The sequence below is a fragment of the Marmota monax genome, unplaced genomic scaffold (genome assembly GCF_021218885.2).
Source record: "Marmota monax isolate L192 unplaced genomic scaffold, Marmota_monax_Labrador192_F-V1.1 WCK01_AAM20220418_F8-fsc00042, whole genome shotgun sequence".
NCBI classification, from domain to species: Eukaryota; Metazoa; Chordata; class Mammalia; order Rodentia; family Sciuridae; genus Marmota; species Marmota monax.
The window spans coordinates 9,962,364-9,979,701 of NW_026693008.1; the positions used below are offsets into that span (position 1 = coordinate 9,962,364).

General features: G+C 45.1%; 2 protein-coding genes across 5 annotated transcripts in view; one reads left to right on the plus strand and one right to left on the minus strand.

Annotated features, from left to right (window-relative positions):
- Chdh (choline dehydrogenase) overlaps window positions 1-3,661 on the minus strand; it is a 32,349-nt gene extending 28,688 nt beyond the window's left edge. For all 3 annotated transcript variants that reach the window (XR_006853469.2, XM_046452697.2, XM_046452698.2), the window contains exon 1: window positions 3,286-3,661. The gene's annotated coding sequence lies outside the window, so the exon portion shown is untranslated. The remainder of the gene's footprint in view (window positions 1-3,285) is intronic.
- Il17rb (interleukin 17 receptor B) lies at window positions 3,093-17,011 on the plus strand. 2 transcript variants are annotated; one of them, XM_046452701.2, is made up of 11 exons: window positions 3,093-3,602; window positions 5,833-5,857; window positions 6,627-6,767; window positions 8,184-8,311; window positions 8,678-8,804; window positions 9,612-9,659; window positions 11,131-11,273; window positions 11,623-11,688; window positions 12,644-12,743; window positions 13,724-13,822; window positions 14,968-17,011. In XM_046452701.2, the coding sequence occupies exons 3-11, from the start codon at window positions 6,644-6,646 to the stop codon at window positions 15,528-15,530; spliced, it is 1,398 nt and encodes a 465-aa protein (XP_046308657.1). In that variant the 5' UTR covers window positions 3,093-3,602; window positions 5,833-5,857; window positions 6,627-6,643; the 3' UTR covers window positions 15,531-17,011. The 2 variants fall into 2 exon arrangements, with proteins under 2 accessions (XP_046308657.1, XP_046308656.1); XM_046452700.2 differs by lacking the exon at window positions 3,093-3,602 and adding an exon at window positions 3,674-3,827.
- The last annotated feature ends 327 nt before the right edge of the window (window positions 17,012-17,338 follow it).

The window sequence follows — 17,338 nt, forward strand, 5'->3', positions numbered from 1 at the left end:
TGGTTACCACCATGACCACAGTCTGTGTGCTTTCCTGGGCTGGCCCCTCCTACTGGAGCAGACAGAATGTTTGCAGTTTGTGACCCTGCTAGAAACAGCGGGTTCCAGACCTGGGTGTGGCTTCAGGGTCCGTGGCTCAAAGCAGGCATTAAAGTTGACTCTGCCAAGTTCAAGTAGCAGGAGCAGAACAGGGAGCAAGGGGACACCAAGGGCCAGAGTGCTCCAAGGGCTCCTTTCCCAGCTTCAGCCAGCTCCAGGGGCCCCTGGGAGACAACTGGCATTTGCCTGTAAAGGCTCCCTCTTCAGGAGACAAAGAATCCACTGTTGACTGCCCAGGGCCTTAATATATGCAAAAGAATGAAGTGGAAAATTCCACCTGTGTGGGTGAAGACTGGACCCAGGACATGTCAACAGCCCACATGGCCTTGTCCTCTCAGGGATGGATCCAGCCCAGCAACAAAGGTCTGAGTAGCAGTGATAGAATCTGGGGATTGTTGTTCCTCTAGAGTCCAAGGGAATTTCCCTATTTGAGTCGTAGAGATATTAGGAACTTTTAAAAATTGTCCCACACATCTGCCTGAAAAGCTACAAAATAATTTTAACCCCTCTGACTTGCTTTCCTGTCTCTTATTTCTTCAGAGTCTCCTAAAGTCCTCCTGGTAGGCAGGCAAAGCTGGTATCAGCCCCATGTTATGGATGGATTGGGAAACTGAGGCTTCAAGAGTCTAAAAAGCCTCAGTCAAGGCAACAGTTGGTGAGCGAGTAGAGTTAGGCAGTGTGTAGGCCAGGATTCCTGACTCCAGTGGGAACATGGCACCTCCTGGGGTCTGGGTGGGTAGGGCACAGGCACACAGCATCCTCCAGGCTGGGCTGAGGTCCTGACCTTTGCTTGCCTGGAGGAACAGGAGAAAGTTCAAACCAGCCCTCCTAGGCAGCAGGCTTAGGCAGAGCCTTGGAGGGAGACAAGTGTTCATTCATTCATTTGGACATATTAATGAGTGCCTACTAAGCCCAGGACATGAAGGCATGCTGTGCCAGGTGGCTCTTTCAGAAACCCGAACCTAGAAGAGCATGATGGTAGGGGCAAGGCAGAGATCAGTCTTTACAGATTGCTTCTTTCAGATTTGAATCACCTCACTGACATTATTCTGTCTTACTCACCACACTTTACAAAAGGGAAACTGAGGCTCTTGGAAGAGCAATGGCTTGTCAGAGGTGGGAAGAAAGAAGCTGAACCCCAGCCTTGACCTGGATGGCCCCTCCTCCAAATTATCAACCCATACTGTTGAGACTTAGGCATCCAAGCAAGTTTGTCCCTTCCAGCAGGACACCTCGGAAGCTATGTGTTTAACCAGCAAGGACCTCTCACAGAGGGACACTTGTGGCAAAGCCAGTGTGAACATGTCTGAGGAGGCAGGCAGGCACATCCTGTTGGAGGACCCTCTTCATTTCTCCTTCCACTCTCCACTCCACAGCCCTGCCCAGAGAGCTGTAGGCACCACCCCATCCCAGAAGCCCCAGGGCCATGCTTACCATCATGGGCCTGGGACGGGAGGGAACCCAGCACCCTGCCTAGAACTCCTTCCCACCCTACCCACATCCTACTCTTCTCCTTTGCCCTCTAGTTTCTTCCCTGGAGAAGGAACCTCTCCCACCCCTTTCTCAAAACAAAACCATCCTCTTGCCCACTCCCATTTTGAACCTACTTCCTCCTGTGCCAGACCTACTGGTTCTTGCCAAGGTCAGGCGACCCTGAACTCTGTGCCCATGTGACCCCAAGAGCTCTGGCCTCAAGTGGGGTTTTCTTAGGACAGCCCTTCCTAGTCCTCACTTCCTACTTCAGTGGGGGAGGGGCTGTCCTCCTCACGGCCCCTCGAAATGGCTGATTTGAGACCAACTTCCAGGCCTGGCCTTGGTATCCCCAAGCTCACCACAGCAGGGCCTGCTCTGGTACAGGCTATAAGGGCAGCACCGCTCAGAACCTGGCCAGGGGCGCAGGGGCTGGGCTATTCACAGAGTGAGCACCTTGAACGGCTGACGCCTCCCTGGTCTCAGAAGGGCTAGTTTCTGCCTGCTCTGCACAGACACCCAGGTGGCTTCTCACAAACGGAAGACTGACCACCATATAAAAGCCTGCTGTGGTTCCCTGGCACCATGGGACGAAGTCCACTGGCTTCTGCAGCTGCCCTTGAACATAGCTCTCCCTGTACTCATCCTCAGTCTGAGAGCACTCATGCACTGTTCACCTTTGCACCCTGGTACCTGGCAGGTGTTTGCTAAACAGAAAGACTGTTAGAGAAACAATCTCAGAGACCACAGGGCTCAAAGTTACTCAGAAAGGTTCAAAGAGTGGCTGAGGGTGGTTCAGCCCCAGGCATGAATGAGGCCACAACTGATTAGGAATCAGAACAATCCTCTAGAAACATTTCTTGCAATCCTGTGTACACACATGCCAGAGCCCCCAGCTGATCTTGAGGCTGGAGACTGGGCTCTATTCTGTGCAAGCAGAAATAGGAATCTTCAACTGAGCCTGGCGGGTCAGGACTAGCTCAAAGTAGGGCCTCAGTAAACACAGGTTGATTCAATATAACCTCTCACCAGCTGACAACTCTTCCACAAGTCTTGGCTTCTCACGTGCAAAATGGAGCAAATTCAGCCCATGAGCCTGAGACCCTGAGTTAAACCCAATCTTTTTACAAATGAGGGGGCTGTGGCATGAGAGTTCCAGGCTCTGTACTGTTGTTAGCCCAACTGTTTTTCAGCCGTCCCCCAAACAACTATATCTCAAAGGACGGTAGTCCCTGGACCACCCACCCTAGAATTAGGGGAGTAAGGCTGCTGCTAAATCTAGACCTTGGGCTAGCTGGGCCCGGCAGTCCCAGTCTCATTTAGGCAGCACTGGGAGATCCTGAGCACAAATTGGGGAAACACATGTCTAAACCCACAATGCTGAGGCTTCACTTCAGCTTCTGGAGCCTCAAGTGTTACAGTCAGACCTCATTTTATGGAGTTACACAGTTACCAGAAAACCGGAGGGGCTGGAGTAGAGATTCCTATCACTTTTATCGCTAAGTTCCTGCTGAGCACTAGCTCTTTAATGGGGCTTCGGGACCGCGTCCCACTACTTTTCCTTCTGGGGCTCTGCCGCTGGGTAAAGGGAGCCCGAGTCTCCGCGTCCATCAGGGTCCTCTTGATCCACCACGCCTCCTCCGGGAGGCTCCGTGGGGACCCGCGCCACCGTGGGTTGGGTAGGCAGAGGGCCAGAGCGAGTTGCCCACTACTTACCCTGGGAAGGTGGGTCCCGGTGCCGAGCAGGAGCGAGCAGCTACCTCCAGACCACTGCTCAGCTACGCTTTAACTGGCGGCACCGGCCCAGCTCGCGCTCTCGGCTTCTGTAAGGGTCCCGTGGGCCGCTCGGCCGTGTGTGCTTCGGGACTGGAACTCGCGGACTCGTGGAGCGCACAGGCTGCAGACGTGTGGGGTCGCAGCATCGGCTCAGTGCGCGCACATGTGCGCTGGGGTGGTACAGCCTCCACTGCTCGGCTCTGCCCTTGAAGGGGCCCGAGCGGCTCGGACCCCGCCCATCCGCACGAGCCCCACAGGTGAGGTCGCTGCGCCTTCAGCCACCCTGTGCTGCTGGGCGGCCGGGAGGCCCGAGGGAGGGCGCTGGAAGAGGCGGAGCCCAAGAGGGCTGTCCTGGGCGCCGGGATAAGAGCGCAGCTGGAGGCTGTCCCGCGTCCCGCGTGGTGGTGGGCGGCGGCCAGGCTATGTTGCTTGTGCTGCTGAGCCTGGCCGCGCTATGCTGGAGCGCCATGCTCGGAGAGCCGGTAAGCCCCTGCCCACATCCCTTTCCCTAGACTGTCTCTTGAGCCTGGACCCTGACTGCGTCGGGGCTGCTAGCCCACGCTGCTAAAGATGACCACTCTGTGGGGTGGACAGGTCTGCAGTACCTGGAGTAGCCTCGATGAGCCTCAGACCCCCATCAGCCGGCTGTTTTTAGCCCCGCCAGCGCTGGGTGTCAGGCTGCTTGGGTCAGGGGCGTGAGAATCCATTTGGTCACAAATGCCATCATGGGTTCTTAATTCAGTCTTTTATGCTCACCTAGCCTCCGTTATCCTCACTGGTTAAAAGGGGGGTGGGGGCGTGCAGGAGTAAGTACCTAACTCATCCTGGTCGCCTAACATGTATTCCATAACCTGCAAAGAGCCTCTCTGCTGATGAGTAGGCGCCCATTTATGCTGGCCATTTGCTCACCTGTGGGGGCACAAGAACTGCTTCTCCATTACCACCGGCCTGCTCCCCCCCCCCATTTTCTTGATACTGGGAATTGAACCCAGGGATGCTGAGCTACATCCCCAGCATCCCCAGTTCCTCCCTTTGGGAAAAAAAAAATTATTTTGAGACAGGGTCTGGCTAAGTTGCGGAGGCTGGCCTGGAACTTGTGATCCTCCTACATGAGCCTCCTAAGTCTCTGGGATTACAAGCATAAACCACCACACCCTGCTGCCTGCTCTTTCTTTTCTCCTTTCTTTCATTCTTTTTCCCTTGTTGACTTGTGATTCCCTTTCCCCAGTGTCTTGAATGATTGAAGGAATCTTCTGGCTTGCTAAAGCCCCCAACATATATTCAAAACCAATCTCTGGACTGTTAGCATAGCAAATAGCCTAAAAGTATTGTTGTTACTTATTCATGGTTATGGACACCCATCCATTGTGTCCTGATGCCTTCTGCTACTACCATTGCCTCTTTGTTCTGAGGTCCTCTTGACATTCGCTGCTGCAGCAAGAATTCATTGCCTTTGTGGCAGTTACTGTAAGGTCTACAGTATTAACTCTGTCAAGTTTAGAGCTATTGCTTTGCTTCTTCCTAACACTTGCGTCACCAGTTCTTTGACAAGACTTCAGTTTCCAGTATGGTGGCTTATTTGTTTAAAAAGAATGTCTGATGATATCCTTCCAGAGTTCAGTTTCACAAGGACAAAGGGATGATTGACAACTTCACCTAAACCCATATTACTCAAACCCTCAAAAGTCTTCTTGTCTTCTGTTTTACAAGGTGTTGGAAATGTGGAGGTTTAGAGGGATTGGATTCCAGACCTGGTGAATTTATCACATTGAGTTTCTTCATTGGAACTTGCTCCTGTCTGAGAGTTAAATGTTTTAGGTTGAGTATGTAATGCCAAAACCAAAATTTTAAATACTTCTTAAGAAAATATTTCTTAAGAAAAAAACAGTTAACTTCAAAGGGTTTCTCACCGACCTTTCTTGGACATTGATGATACATATTTGCTTTTTTGAAAGCTCTTTAAAAAAAAAAAAACAGGATGAAGTGACAGTTGTTTATGGTTTTCTAAATAGCTCTAGTAAGTCCTTCTGTATTAGAAGAGAAATATGTGAAAAAAACCTGAGGAAGGTATTGTGGACTGCATTCATTGCTTTCTTCTGCTCATCCCCTGACCCTGGGGAAACTCATATACTCCAGACCATCCTGAAAACTGAGAGTTAAGCATTGGAGTGTGAAGGGACCTCATGATGATGGTCCAGAGTCATCCCTGGCTAGAGGCAGAGAAGGCTAATGCCCAGAGACTCACTCCTGGTCTTCAAGTGAACTAATGGGTCAGCTTGAGGAGCAGGCATACTGATGGCTGAATTCATGGTCCAATAATAGCTTAGTTTCCCCTAGCTGTGAAGCACAAGCAGCTCATTTTTACTTTGAAAATTTGTCACTTATGTATGCATTTAAGAAAAAAGATAGTGTGTTGTCTGATTTGGTAAAGGAAGGCTTGTGGTTTACTGGCTTCAACATGACACTTGGTTTCTTTTTCTCTTGCAGACTATTCAGTGTGGCTCTGAAACTGGTAGGTGCCTTAGGGAATGGTTATTTGGGACATTATACTCAAAGAAGGCCTGAATTCAGGCAGTGGGTGTTTGGAGACCAGGTAAAGGATGAGCCTGTTAGCTGATGTGTTTTAAGTTCTTAAGATAGAAATCTGGGGGAATACAGAGGTGTTTGAGATGGGTTGGCCTCCTGACCAGTCAGGGGGCACAGTAGGGCACAGCATGCAAGACAGAAAGCAATGCCTGCTTCCCTGCAAAGAGAGATCAAGGGCTGGAGAGGGAGATCACTTATAACTAGGACCTGGTAGCAAATGTTTGTAGAATAAATGCTTGAGAGTATAACACTGAAGAATGGGTGGGCTTCTGCCCAGGAAATGTGAATAGGGAGGGTAAACTGGAGGAGAGATAGCAGCTGCAGCAGCAAAGGCTAGGAAGTGGGTATGTGTGGTGGTATATGCCAGCTGGCTGAAGTCCTATGCTGAAGCACAGGGATGGCAGGACTGACCCTAATGAACATGGCAATACACTAAGCATGTCCACACATGGAGAGAGGCACCTGAAGTAGTCCCAGGGGATGTGTAGTTTGAGGCCAGAAGGCTGAAAGCATTAATCTCAGTTCAGCATCACCTCAGCTATAAATTGGCCAGCACCCAGAAATGTTTGGCCTGATTAGCAGGAAGAGTTAATGAATTGTGAATGGGGGATGGAGCAGGGTGATTTGGTTACAGGAGATGATATCAGACTCAGCAGGGAAGAGGAGTGTCAATGGGAAATCTTGCCTTTTCCCAGGGCTGTCTCCAGAGTGGATGGTCCAACACAATCTGACCCCAGGGGACTTGAGGGACCTCCGTGTGGAACTTGCTAAAACCAGTGCTGCAACAGAGGACTATTCAATTTTGATGAACATAAGCTGGATACTCCGAGCAGATGGTAGGTTTGCTGATGCAAATCAAAGATAAGTTCTGAAGTGTCTAATGAACCAGAAGTGTGCAGGCAGGATGACCCATTAATCCTGCTCCTAGACATACCCAACAGAAATACATACATGCATCAAAAATACATCAAAAGCCACTGGTTAAGATGTTCCCAGCAGCACTATTTGTAAGAGCCCAAAGGACTTAAATATCCAATGGAAAAATGGAATCCAAGACAGCAATAGGAATAAATGATGTTACTACACATAATATAGGTGTTACAAACATAAGAAGCCAGGTTATGAAGAGTTTATGCACTGATGTCTATATGCATGCCTACAACTATGATGCTTTCTAAAAAAGGGCAAAATGAATGCAGTGGGCAAAGTGGGCAAAGTTAGAAGTTGGGATGGTGGTTACTTTGGGGGTGGGATGACTGAAACGAAGCATGAGGGGCACTCCTGGGGGTTTTCTTAACCCAAACTGGCTGCATGAATGTGCAAAGTCATTACGTGGTACACTGATGACATGGTATATTTCCATATGGAAGAAGATGGGTTAAGCCCAGCGATAACTCCCCCAGTTAAGGAAAACTCAGGTTACTTTTCTGTTTCCCAAATAATATTGTGAAAGTTCTGGCATTTCCCTTAGATTACACTCCAAGGCAACTGGCAGGTTCTTCAGATGAGCTAATTCCAGGATCCACCCAGGATCTCAGTGCCCATGTTTGTAGTTTCCATCTGATAAAATAGTTAAATTTGATGCAGCCAAAAATACATGAGTGCCAGGCACTGAGAGATAGGTCAATTATTCCCCCCATAAGGTTTCAGAGAGGTTGGGAGGCAGACACAGGCAGTGACCAGGAAGCCCTGAAGGGGACTGTGTCCCATGTGAGTGGGATGCAGGCAGGGAAGACCAGGAGGGAGGCCCTGGCAAGACTCCTTTGTGAAATGATACACTAAGGCTTTGGCCCATCCCTGGCAAAAATGAGCTCTTTGTGTGCCTTGTTATAGGCCATGGTACACATATTGGACTTTACCAGAGTCAGACTTGCAGAGGCAGGAATGGGAGGAAAGGACATGCCACGGAGAAGAGTCAGTGTGGAAAAAGAAGCAGTCAGGACATGCATGGCTTGATGATACTCTTGGAGGGTCTTTATGGGGTTCCCAATGCAGGCCTGTTCCTCTCAGAGATCCAGAATAGAACAGATGTTAAGCTAATCACAGGTATCCTGAGAGTTCACACCCAAGTTGTGAAAGCTAGGAACTGCTGCTTGAAACTCCCTGAGCCTCACTGACTTCATCTGTATACTGGGGACAGCAGGGCCTACCTTTTAGTGCTATTGTGATTACGGACTGAAATGAAGCATGTAAAGTATCTAGCATCCAGTCATATAGTAAGTGACAAACAAATGTCTCAACTCTCTCTGCAGCCAGCATCCGCTTGTTGAAGGCCACCAAGATCTGTGTGACAGGCAAAAACAACTTCCAGTCATATGCCTGTGTGAGGTGCAACTACACGAAGGCCTTCCAGAGTCAGACCAGACCCTCTGGTGGCAAAGTAAGCACTTTGAGGGATGTGGCCAGTAGGGGAACATGAACCATGTGCTGCTCAAATAGGCTGATGAGCAGCTGTGACACAGAACAGGACACTTGAGTCCAAGTCCCAGTTTGGGCCACTTCTGTGCATTAGGCAAGTCAGAATTTCTGGGCCTCAGTTTCCCTTTCAGCAAAGTGAGGGGTCTTAAATTACATCCTGGCTCTAAAATCTCACTTTTCTGATTGTATGAGTCATACCAGCAGACTGTGTGGCACCAATTCCCTAAGTAAACATTGGCTATGACCCAAGTTTCAGTAGAAGTATAAGGGATGAAAGTAAAAATGGAAAGGGCAACACATAGATGCTGTTCCTTGTTCTGCCTTCCAGTGGACATTCTCCTACGTTGGCTTTCCTGTGGAGCTGAGCACTCTCTATCTCATTGGGGCCCATAATATCCCCAATGCAAATATGAATGAAGACAGCCCTTCTTTGTCTGTGAACTTCACTTCACCAGGTAATCTTTCTCAACTTCTCAGTTATTCTGTCTTGCTGGGACACTGGCTTTGATTCATAGAGTCAAAGTGAGGCTTTGGCCTTGCAAGGTCTCGGTTTCCTCATACGTGATACAGAGTTATAACCGCTCCTTACTCACAGAGCTGTGAGGGTTAAATCAGGTAAAATGAAGGGAAAAACCCATTTCTACGGGTGCGCTGAGTGCTTGATGGGAGTCATCTCACCAAGCCTCCCAACAAACCTAAGGTTGGGAAAGCCCCATCTTAAAGATGAAGAGACCAAGAGGTCAAGTCATTCATGCTGGGCTGTATACACAGGAAAAATGAAGGTGATGTTCAAACTCTGGTCGTTCTTGATTAATGCACTTCCACCATCCACGGTGTTTCTGGTACCATGCCATTTATCACACAGTAGTTCCCAGCTTCCTTGATGAAACCAAATATCATTTTGTAATTGATTGATTGCAGTACTTGGGCTGGAACCCAGGGATGCTCTACCACTGAGCAACATCCCTGGCCCGTTTTATATATGTTTTTAGACATGGTGACTTTCCAAGTGTTTTCTTGAAGATTGTTAACTGTTTTGATAAAGCTTGTATTTAAATTAAGATGGGTTACCACTCTATGGACAGATGATTTTTGTTCAAGAATAAAATGTCAGGGTCCCATTGATTTGCTATCTCACTTGTATCTGGAATATTTTGGCAATTTGCTATAGCTGTGATATGTGTGCGTGTGCTTGTACTTGTTGACAGGGAGTAGCATGGATACCTTTTCCTAAGTGTAACAAGTTTCATTCATATTCCCAGGCTGCCTAGACCACATAATGAAATACAAAAAAAAGTGTATCAAGGCAGGTAAGTAAATACAGCACTCTGCTCTTTATTATTTGAAGATAGTTATAAATTGAGCCAGCACAGCTCTATCCATTCTTTTACAGATGAAATAACCAAGGCTCAAAGTGGGGAGTTATGTATTCAAGTTGCTTGATGAAGAACAGCAGCAGCCAGGGCTCCTGATGCCTGGCTAGCACTTGCCCACTGGGGCAGAAAGCCTATCCAGGGAAAGATTCTTAGTAAAGATTTATGTATTAGAACAGTCACACAAAACCACCTCCACTGCTTGGTTAAACTAACATTTTAGCCCAAACCATACTTATAGTGGTGCCAATCAAAGGCCTTTCCTGATACTAAGGGAGCTCTGAGTCCTTTCACAGGCTCACTAGTGCTACTGACCTATGGCTGTGAGAAACCTGAGGATTTTCTGTTTGGATTAGCAAACATTTAGGGTGGGAATGTTAGTCTAAGTAATAACCTAGAAGTATGCTCTCAACCTGTGTTCTCAAAGAAGATCACCTCTCCCATGCTAACTATTAGAACTCTGCCCCTTGAATTGTAGAATAGTCTCTTTAGGATAATCAGTCGGAAATACCCAACTTCTGGGGGAGTTTTGTTTATTTCCAGGCAGTATAGTCTTGGGATGTTAATAAGAGTGGTGGTATTTGGAGGGATTAGTCTCTATCTTTTAGGCACCCTTCACCCTTTACCAAACTAAACTACAAATGCTGTTCTTGCTAGAGACAGCCCTGGAGTACTGGGCTTCCTCTCTTGCCTCATGGAGAGAGAAATTTGTAGGAACATAGTTGGGGTTTAGGGGGAGTAAGGTCTAAGGGCCTGGAAATCAGTCCTAGAATGAAAGATAGTTTCAAGCCAGGGCCTGAAATGGTCTCTTAGGTGGGGAAGATAACACTATCACATGTCATGTTCATGGAAATCAACCTTGTCCTTATTTGCAAGTCACATCAATGGAACAACTGACTTTTTCTGACACAGTTCACCTGTGAGAGTATCCTCCAAGCTATGAGGCACTTCCTTCTTTGTATTCAGTAAAGCTAGCACAATGCTGTGATGGATGGAGCGCCTAGAACTGTGTCCTTATCTAGGTCATCGTACTCCTGATCCTGAATTCACTCACTCCATAATCATAGACATGTATCTCAACCTGTGGTTCCTTCTCACATTCTGAGGACAAAATACTGGCCTTAGCCCGTAATTCAAATAGAAGCTGAGAACAGAAGCTAGTGGAAAAAAAAAATCAATCTTTGCCTCCTACCGCACTTTAGCAAAGCAGTGGCATGGGGTCTCTAAACTTTCTTGGACTGCAGGTACTCTGACACTGGAAGCAATGTTTAAAAAGCACACTGTGTAGTGGAGACATTATCTTGGTGTTTGCCTGAGAACTTGGGTTTCTCTTTTTAGTAAAGCCCTTTTGGGAACTTAAAGGGAAAGTTTAGCAAGTTCATTCACGTGGTTTGCTCTCAACTCTTAGGAAGCCTGTGGGATCCCAACATCACTGCTTGTAAGAAGAATGAGAAGATGGTTGAAGTGAATTTTACAACCAGTTCCCTTGGAAACAGATACACGGTTCTTATCCAACAGAGCACCAGAATTTGGTTTTCTCAAGTGTTTGAGGTACTTCTATCCTTGGTTCCCTTATCATCACCCCCATCCTCAACCTCCAGCTTCCTTATCTTGTTGAAGGAAAAAGCATAGAAACTAGGATTCCCTGAAGAAGGCTTTTCAGAGAGCAGAGAAATGTGTTGTCCAAATGTGCTTGGCTATTTTGATTAATTTGACACATTAAAAAAAAAAATCCTTGTGTATACTGGGATATAGTACTAAAACCAACCCAAAGTAGAAGTTTCCAAAGTATGAAATGAATCCTTATTCCCATAATGAATTGAAGTCAGTTTGGGAAATGGCTTCTTCATTGACAGTCTTTGATATGCTCACTCATATGACTTCATCTCACCTGCACCAGAACAAAACAAAGCGAACTTCGACAGCCATCCTAGTGACTGAGGAAAGTGAAGGTGCTGTGGTTCAGGTAAGTTTAATGAGGTGCTTTGGGGAGGGGAGGGACTCTAAAAGACTGTTCCACCGTTTTGTGAGCTTTTTTACAGGGTGAGTCACTTTTCTCAAATTTACTCCTGCATCGGGATGCTAGTGATGTTAACGGGGATCCATGATGGTTAGATCAGGAAGCTGACAGTCCCTTTTGCTTATAGTAGCTGTTGACTTTCCAGATTGCTTTTATTTTCATTTTCTGTCACAGATCCTCATGGTAATACTGAGATGGGAGAACCATTTTATTCCCCCAGCCTCAGTTTTAACTGCAAAATGAAGTTGCAGAGGATTTGAAGTTGGAAGGTTTGGGTTCCAGATCAGTGTATGTATGAACATTAGAGAGTGACTGCCTGTCCTCTCAGGGTCTCAGTTGACCCAGCTGGAAATGGAAGTTGGTTGGGTAGATGCTCTCTGATCTCTTGCAACTGTTGAGCAACTGTTGACTTTAGGATGTGGGGACACAGCCACCCTGGAGAGGAGAGGGGAGGAGCTTTTGTCCTTCATTCTCTGGGATAGGAAGGCAGTACTAAAACTGGCCAGAGAAAGCAGACTTTCATGGCTTATTATGATTGTGCTCCTCTTCTAGGAAACCATTGACTTTTCCAGGCAGGGAACTTCCCTGACTGAGGTTAATATGAGCCTTACTGCTCACTGTCCTGGAGATATTTGCATATGTATTAGGATATAACCTAACCCCTTTAGGTAATAAAATCAATAGGAGTCTTAAAGGACATTTCCATGTTCGGTCATTAGATTGGATTTCTAGATTTCTAGGCATTTCTAGGCTACACAAGTGTGACCAAGGGGAAAATGTCCATGACAAGTGCAGAGATAGGGTTGGAACCAGAAAAAAGGGGAAGACATGGTGGAAGTAGAAAAACTGTTAAGATTGTCTGAAGTGTGGTGTGAACTTTGAACCTCTGGTTTTTCCTCAGTTAATTCCATATTTCCCTACCTGTGGCAACGACTGTATCAGACGCAAAGGGACCGTGGTGCTTTGCCCAAAGATAGTTGTCCCCTTCCCTCCAGATAACAGTAAGTGCCTGGTCATTTCACTGGGTAATCAGAGGCCCAGGTCATAGGCACAGCCTCCATTAACTCTGTCTGTAGAGAATCTTGAGGGCCTTTGCATGCTGAACTGGGGTACAGAGTGATTCCAGTGCTGGCCTATAAAACCCCAAATCCAAATACAGACTCGAAACTTTACAGAACAGGATATATGAAACAGTGCACAATGATCAAAGTGCCACAGGAATCTGCTGAAAAGTCAATGGTGTAAAAGGACTAGGAATAAGAGGGAATGTATATTTCATGCATTCTGATTCTCTCATCAGTCTCAGTGGGGCTATGACTTGATGTGGTCACTTTGCCAACATTTGGATAACAAATCAGAAATACTGTTTTGTCTCTCTAGAGATGTCAGGTTTTTAAAATTTTTTTTTAATTTTTTAATTTTTTTTTTTTTTTATTACAGATGGACAAGTGTTCCTGCAAGTAGCCTGGGTGGGTCAAAAGATAGAAGGTGTTAATTCTTAAGAATCTCAGCCAAACACACTGAGGACAACCTGGGTGCCTCATAATTCTAACTTCTGTGTTAGGGTGCCTGAGCCTGTGGCAACCTCGGTATTCTTGTGAAGGAATGGCATAATTTCCCATCTCAAAAAACAGCTTTTAAAAATGCCACCTATGTATACTGTTTATATAACAAATATACCCAGAATAACACTAATTCCTCAAAGCACACAAAACTGATGTAAGCTCAGGTTACCATAGTGAAAATGTCTGTGTGTGTGTTTAAGAAGCAAGAAACCCAAGAGTCTCTGGAGAACTCCCCAGCTCCCACATCTCTTGGGAGAATCTAATGAGAAACCTGGACACTGTGGGAAAACACACTGATGAGCAGATCTGACCCCTGGTTTTAAAGGGATCTAAACTTCTACAGAGAGTAAAACTCTGTTTTCAAATACACAATAAATTGGTTTTATTTTGCTGAAGGTAAGCTTTGTTTTCTCCAGATAGAAGCGTGCTAGGAGGCTGGCTGCCTTTGCTTCTCTCGTTGCTGCTAGTGGCCACCATGGTGCTGGTGTTTGGGATCTACCTAATGTGGAGGCATGGTAAGATTATAATTCCCTCAAGGTATTCTTATGAGGAAATCACATTTTGAACTTTTTTTGTGGCACTGCTGGGGATCAAACCCAGGGCATCACGCATGCTAGACAAGCACTCTACCAAAGAGTTACACCCTAAGCCCCATGTTTTCAACTTTCTAAAAGGAGATTCCTCTAGAGGCCATCACACTGGCATTTCCCAGGGTTAACACAACATTTATTTAATGCCTTAGAGCACTGTTAGAGAGCCTGATATGCTAACAAACTGGATCACATCTGCCAGGTTAAAGCAGAGTGTGAACCTGGAGATCTGGTAACTACCTACCACCTATTTCATTTTTACCATGGAGGCTTCTACAAATACTGAAATGGGCAAAAAATGGCTAGAAGTCTACTGTCACCTGTGACAGATGTTCTAGGCTAGTCCTTACTTTTTAAAAAGTTCTTTAAGACCTAAGAACAATTGGTATACTAAGGTCTCTGCAAACTCTAGAATACTTGAGTACTTGACAACAGAAGTCAAGGAATTAATATAGAATCAGAGCTCGCAGCCACCCAATAAAGACTCTGCAGCTTTCCTCCACATGTACAAGAGGAAATGTAAATACATCCTTTGAGTTGCATGCAACGTTGTATGTAGAACAAGATCAATTCCATGTTCTGTGCTCAGAAAGCTATTGAGAACTGTGACCTCAGGAAGACTTATGTTTAGGAAATGCTATTTGAACTGTATTAGTTGTAGTTTCTTTTATAGTCCAGTAGAGGGCAGAATTCCGGTTAAGTTCCAGGGGTTTAACTTTATGGAACACACAGAAACTACCACCTGGAGGTAGAAGAAGGTACAAACTACCCCGCAGAGCTAAACCAACTCAAAATGTGATGTGAAGTGCAGAGATCGGATAGTACCTAAGCCTAAATAATTTCTATAAATTTATTTGAAAAAACAAAGCTCGAGAAGACTAATTTAGTGAGTATGTTTCAGGTGCTATGTCTAAAATGATACCTGAAACATACTCACTAAATCAGTTAGGTCCCAGTGCTCCACTGACATTCTTTCTCAAGTAAGGGATCACTTATCGGGGGTGATTTAGACTAGGGAGAAAGCCTGCTGTTAACTGTTCAGATAATAAATGCTTTTCCTCCTCTCACAGAAAAGATCAAGAACACTTCCCTTCCTACTACAAGTCTACTGCCCCTCATTAAAGTTCTGGTGGTCCACCCATCTGAAATATGTTTCCATCACACAGTTTGTTACTTCACTGAATTTCTTCAAAATAACTGCAGAAGTGAGGTGATCCTTGAAAAATGGCAGAAAAAGAAAATAGCCGAGATGGGTCCAGTTCAGTGGCTTACCACTCAGAAGAAAGCAGCAGATAAAGTAATCTTCCTTCTTTCCAATGATGCCAATACCATGTGCGACGATACCTGTGGCCACAACGAGGGCAGCCCCAGTGAGAACTCTCAAGACCTGTTCCCCCTGGCCTTTAATCTTTTCTGCAGTGATCTGAGCAGCCAGACTCATCTACACAAATACATAGTGGTCTGCTTCAGAGGGGCTGATCCCAAAGACAACTACAGTGCCCTCCATGTCTGCCCCAAGTTCCACCTCATGAAGGATGCCGCGGCTCTCCAAACACAACTTCTCTGTGCTACACAGCACATGTCAGTGGGGAAATGGTCACAAGTCTGCCACAGCAGCTGCTCCCCCTTGTAGCCCACCCAAGAGAAGAGCAAGACCACAAAGCCTTCCTACCCAACCAGTTTTGGAGAGAGCTCTGTGATGACCCTGAAATTTACTACCCAGGCTACTGATAGGGAAGGCTATATATAGACTTGCTTTAGAACCAGAATAGAGAGAATCAAAACTGAACATACAGATCATAGATTAGTCATTTAAAAATGTTATGCTCGTTTGGGGTTTTAGCTCAGTGGTAGAGAGCTTGCCTCACACACATGAGGCACTAGGTTTCATCCTCAGCACCACATAAAAATAAATCAATAAAATAAAGGTATTGTGTCCATCTACAACTAAAAAAATAAAACAAATGTTATGCTGATAAAATTTTTACAAATGCCACTATTAGAACATCAATGAACTGAGACTAAATTTATAATTAAAGCCAAGTCAATTGTATACCATCAAATCAAGGATAGTTATAACTGAAAATTATAATCATTCTGATAATACTGTGCTTAAGCCATCTTCCAACCAGAAGTCCAATCTTGAATAACCCATGCCTTGAACTGTTGGTAGAAGTGTTTAGTTCTGTAACATTCTAGGTTCAATTAATGAATACTAAATTTAATAAGCTCTCATTAATTCACTCAGTAGTTTTCTTGGAGAAAACCCCTCTATTACACACAGAAATCCTTCTTTTTCTTTTTTCTTTTTTTTTTATTCTTTTGGAGCCACATCCCCAGTCCTTTTTATTTTATATTTTGACACAAGGTCTTGCTGAGACTGGCTTTGAACTTACAATCCTCCTGCCTCAGACTCCCAAGCTGCTGGGATTATAGGCATGCACCACCATGCCCACCAGAAATCTTTACCTTTAAGATAGTAAAAGTTGGGTATAATAAACTGGGCCCATCTTAGCCAACCAAATTTGTATCAACTGTAAAGTTTGGTATTTGCTTAGGACCTTCTCTCTCCAAACTAGATTCATGTCTGGACTCTTGTGCAAGTGCCTGTTCATTTAAAATACCAAATTACACTCCTGTAAACCTAATGTCTACCTTTGCCCAAAGTTACCTATTAGAGATCACTATCAAGAGTTTTCAGTTCCTGTTATTACATAATTTTTCATGTTTAAAACAAAACTACTTCTTAGTTTTTTTATTTAGGTAAACTATTGCAACTCACTTATAAAAAGATAACATTGAGAGGTAACTTTCAACCTATCAGCATTATAGAACACAAAGAGGTAAAATATTTAAAGTCTTCCAATTCTTTCCTAAAAGCATCTTTTTCTTAATACAGAGCTCACAAAAATACATTTCTATTAGATGTATTTTCCCAGGAATACTTATACAGTGTAAAAATGAATCTGCTCTGGAATGGGGGTCAATTTCAGATGGATGACTATTAAAATGTACGCATTTGCAGAACAGTCTTAAGAGACCATTTCCTCCTCCTAATAGTTGTCTTATGGATAAAATAAAAACCCAAATAAAGAAGCATAAAGTGAGAACTCACCATATCCAGCTTCATAAGCGGATACTTGGTAATAATGGCTGAAGCAGTATATTTAATGTGGCAAGGCTCATTTATTTGTCATGACAGTTTTCACAATGCCTATCAAAGTGCTGGTAAGAGGAGATGGATATGGCTCACATCAAAACTTGGACTAGTAATCAACTTCCTCTGAATCAGCATATACCCATTATATGTTATGTGAAGAACTATTAGAAACAACTATATACTTCTGAAATAGGCAGTTGATACTAAATTGTGTTGAAACAACCCAGAAACACAAAATCAATATTGTATAAATTTGTAAAAAAGATAATTTTCAAGCTGAA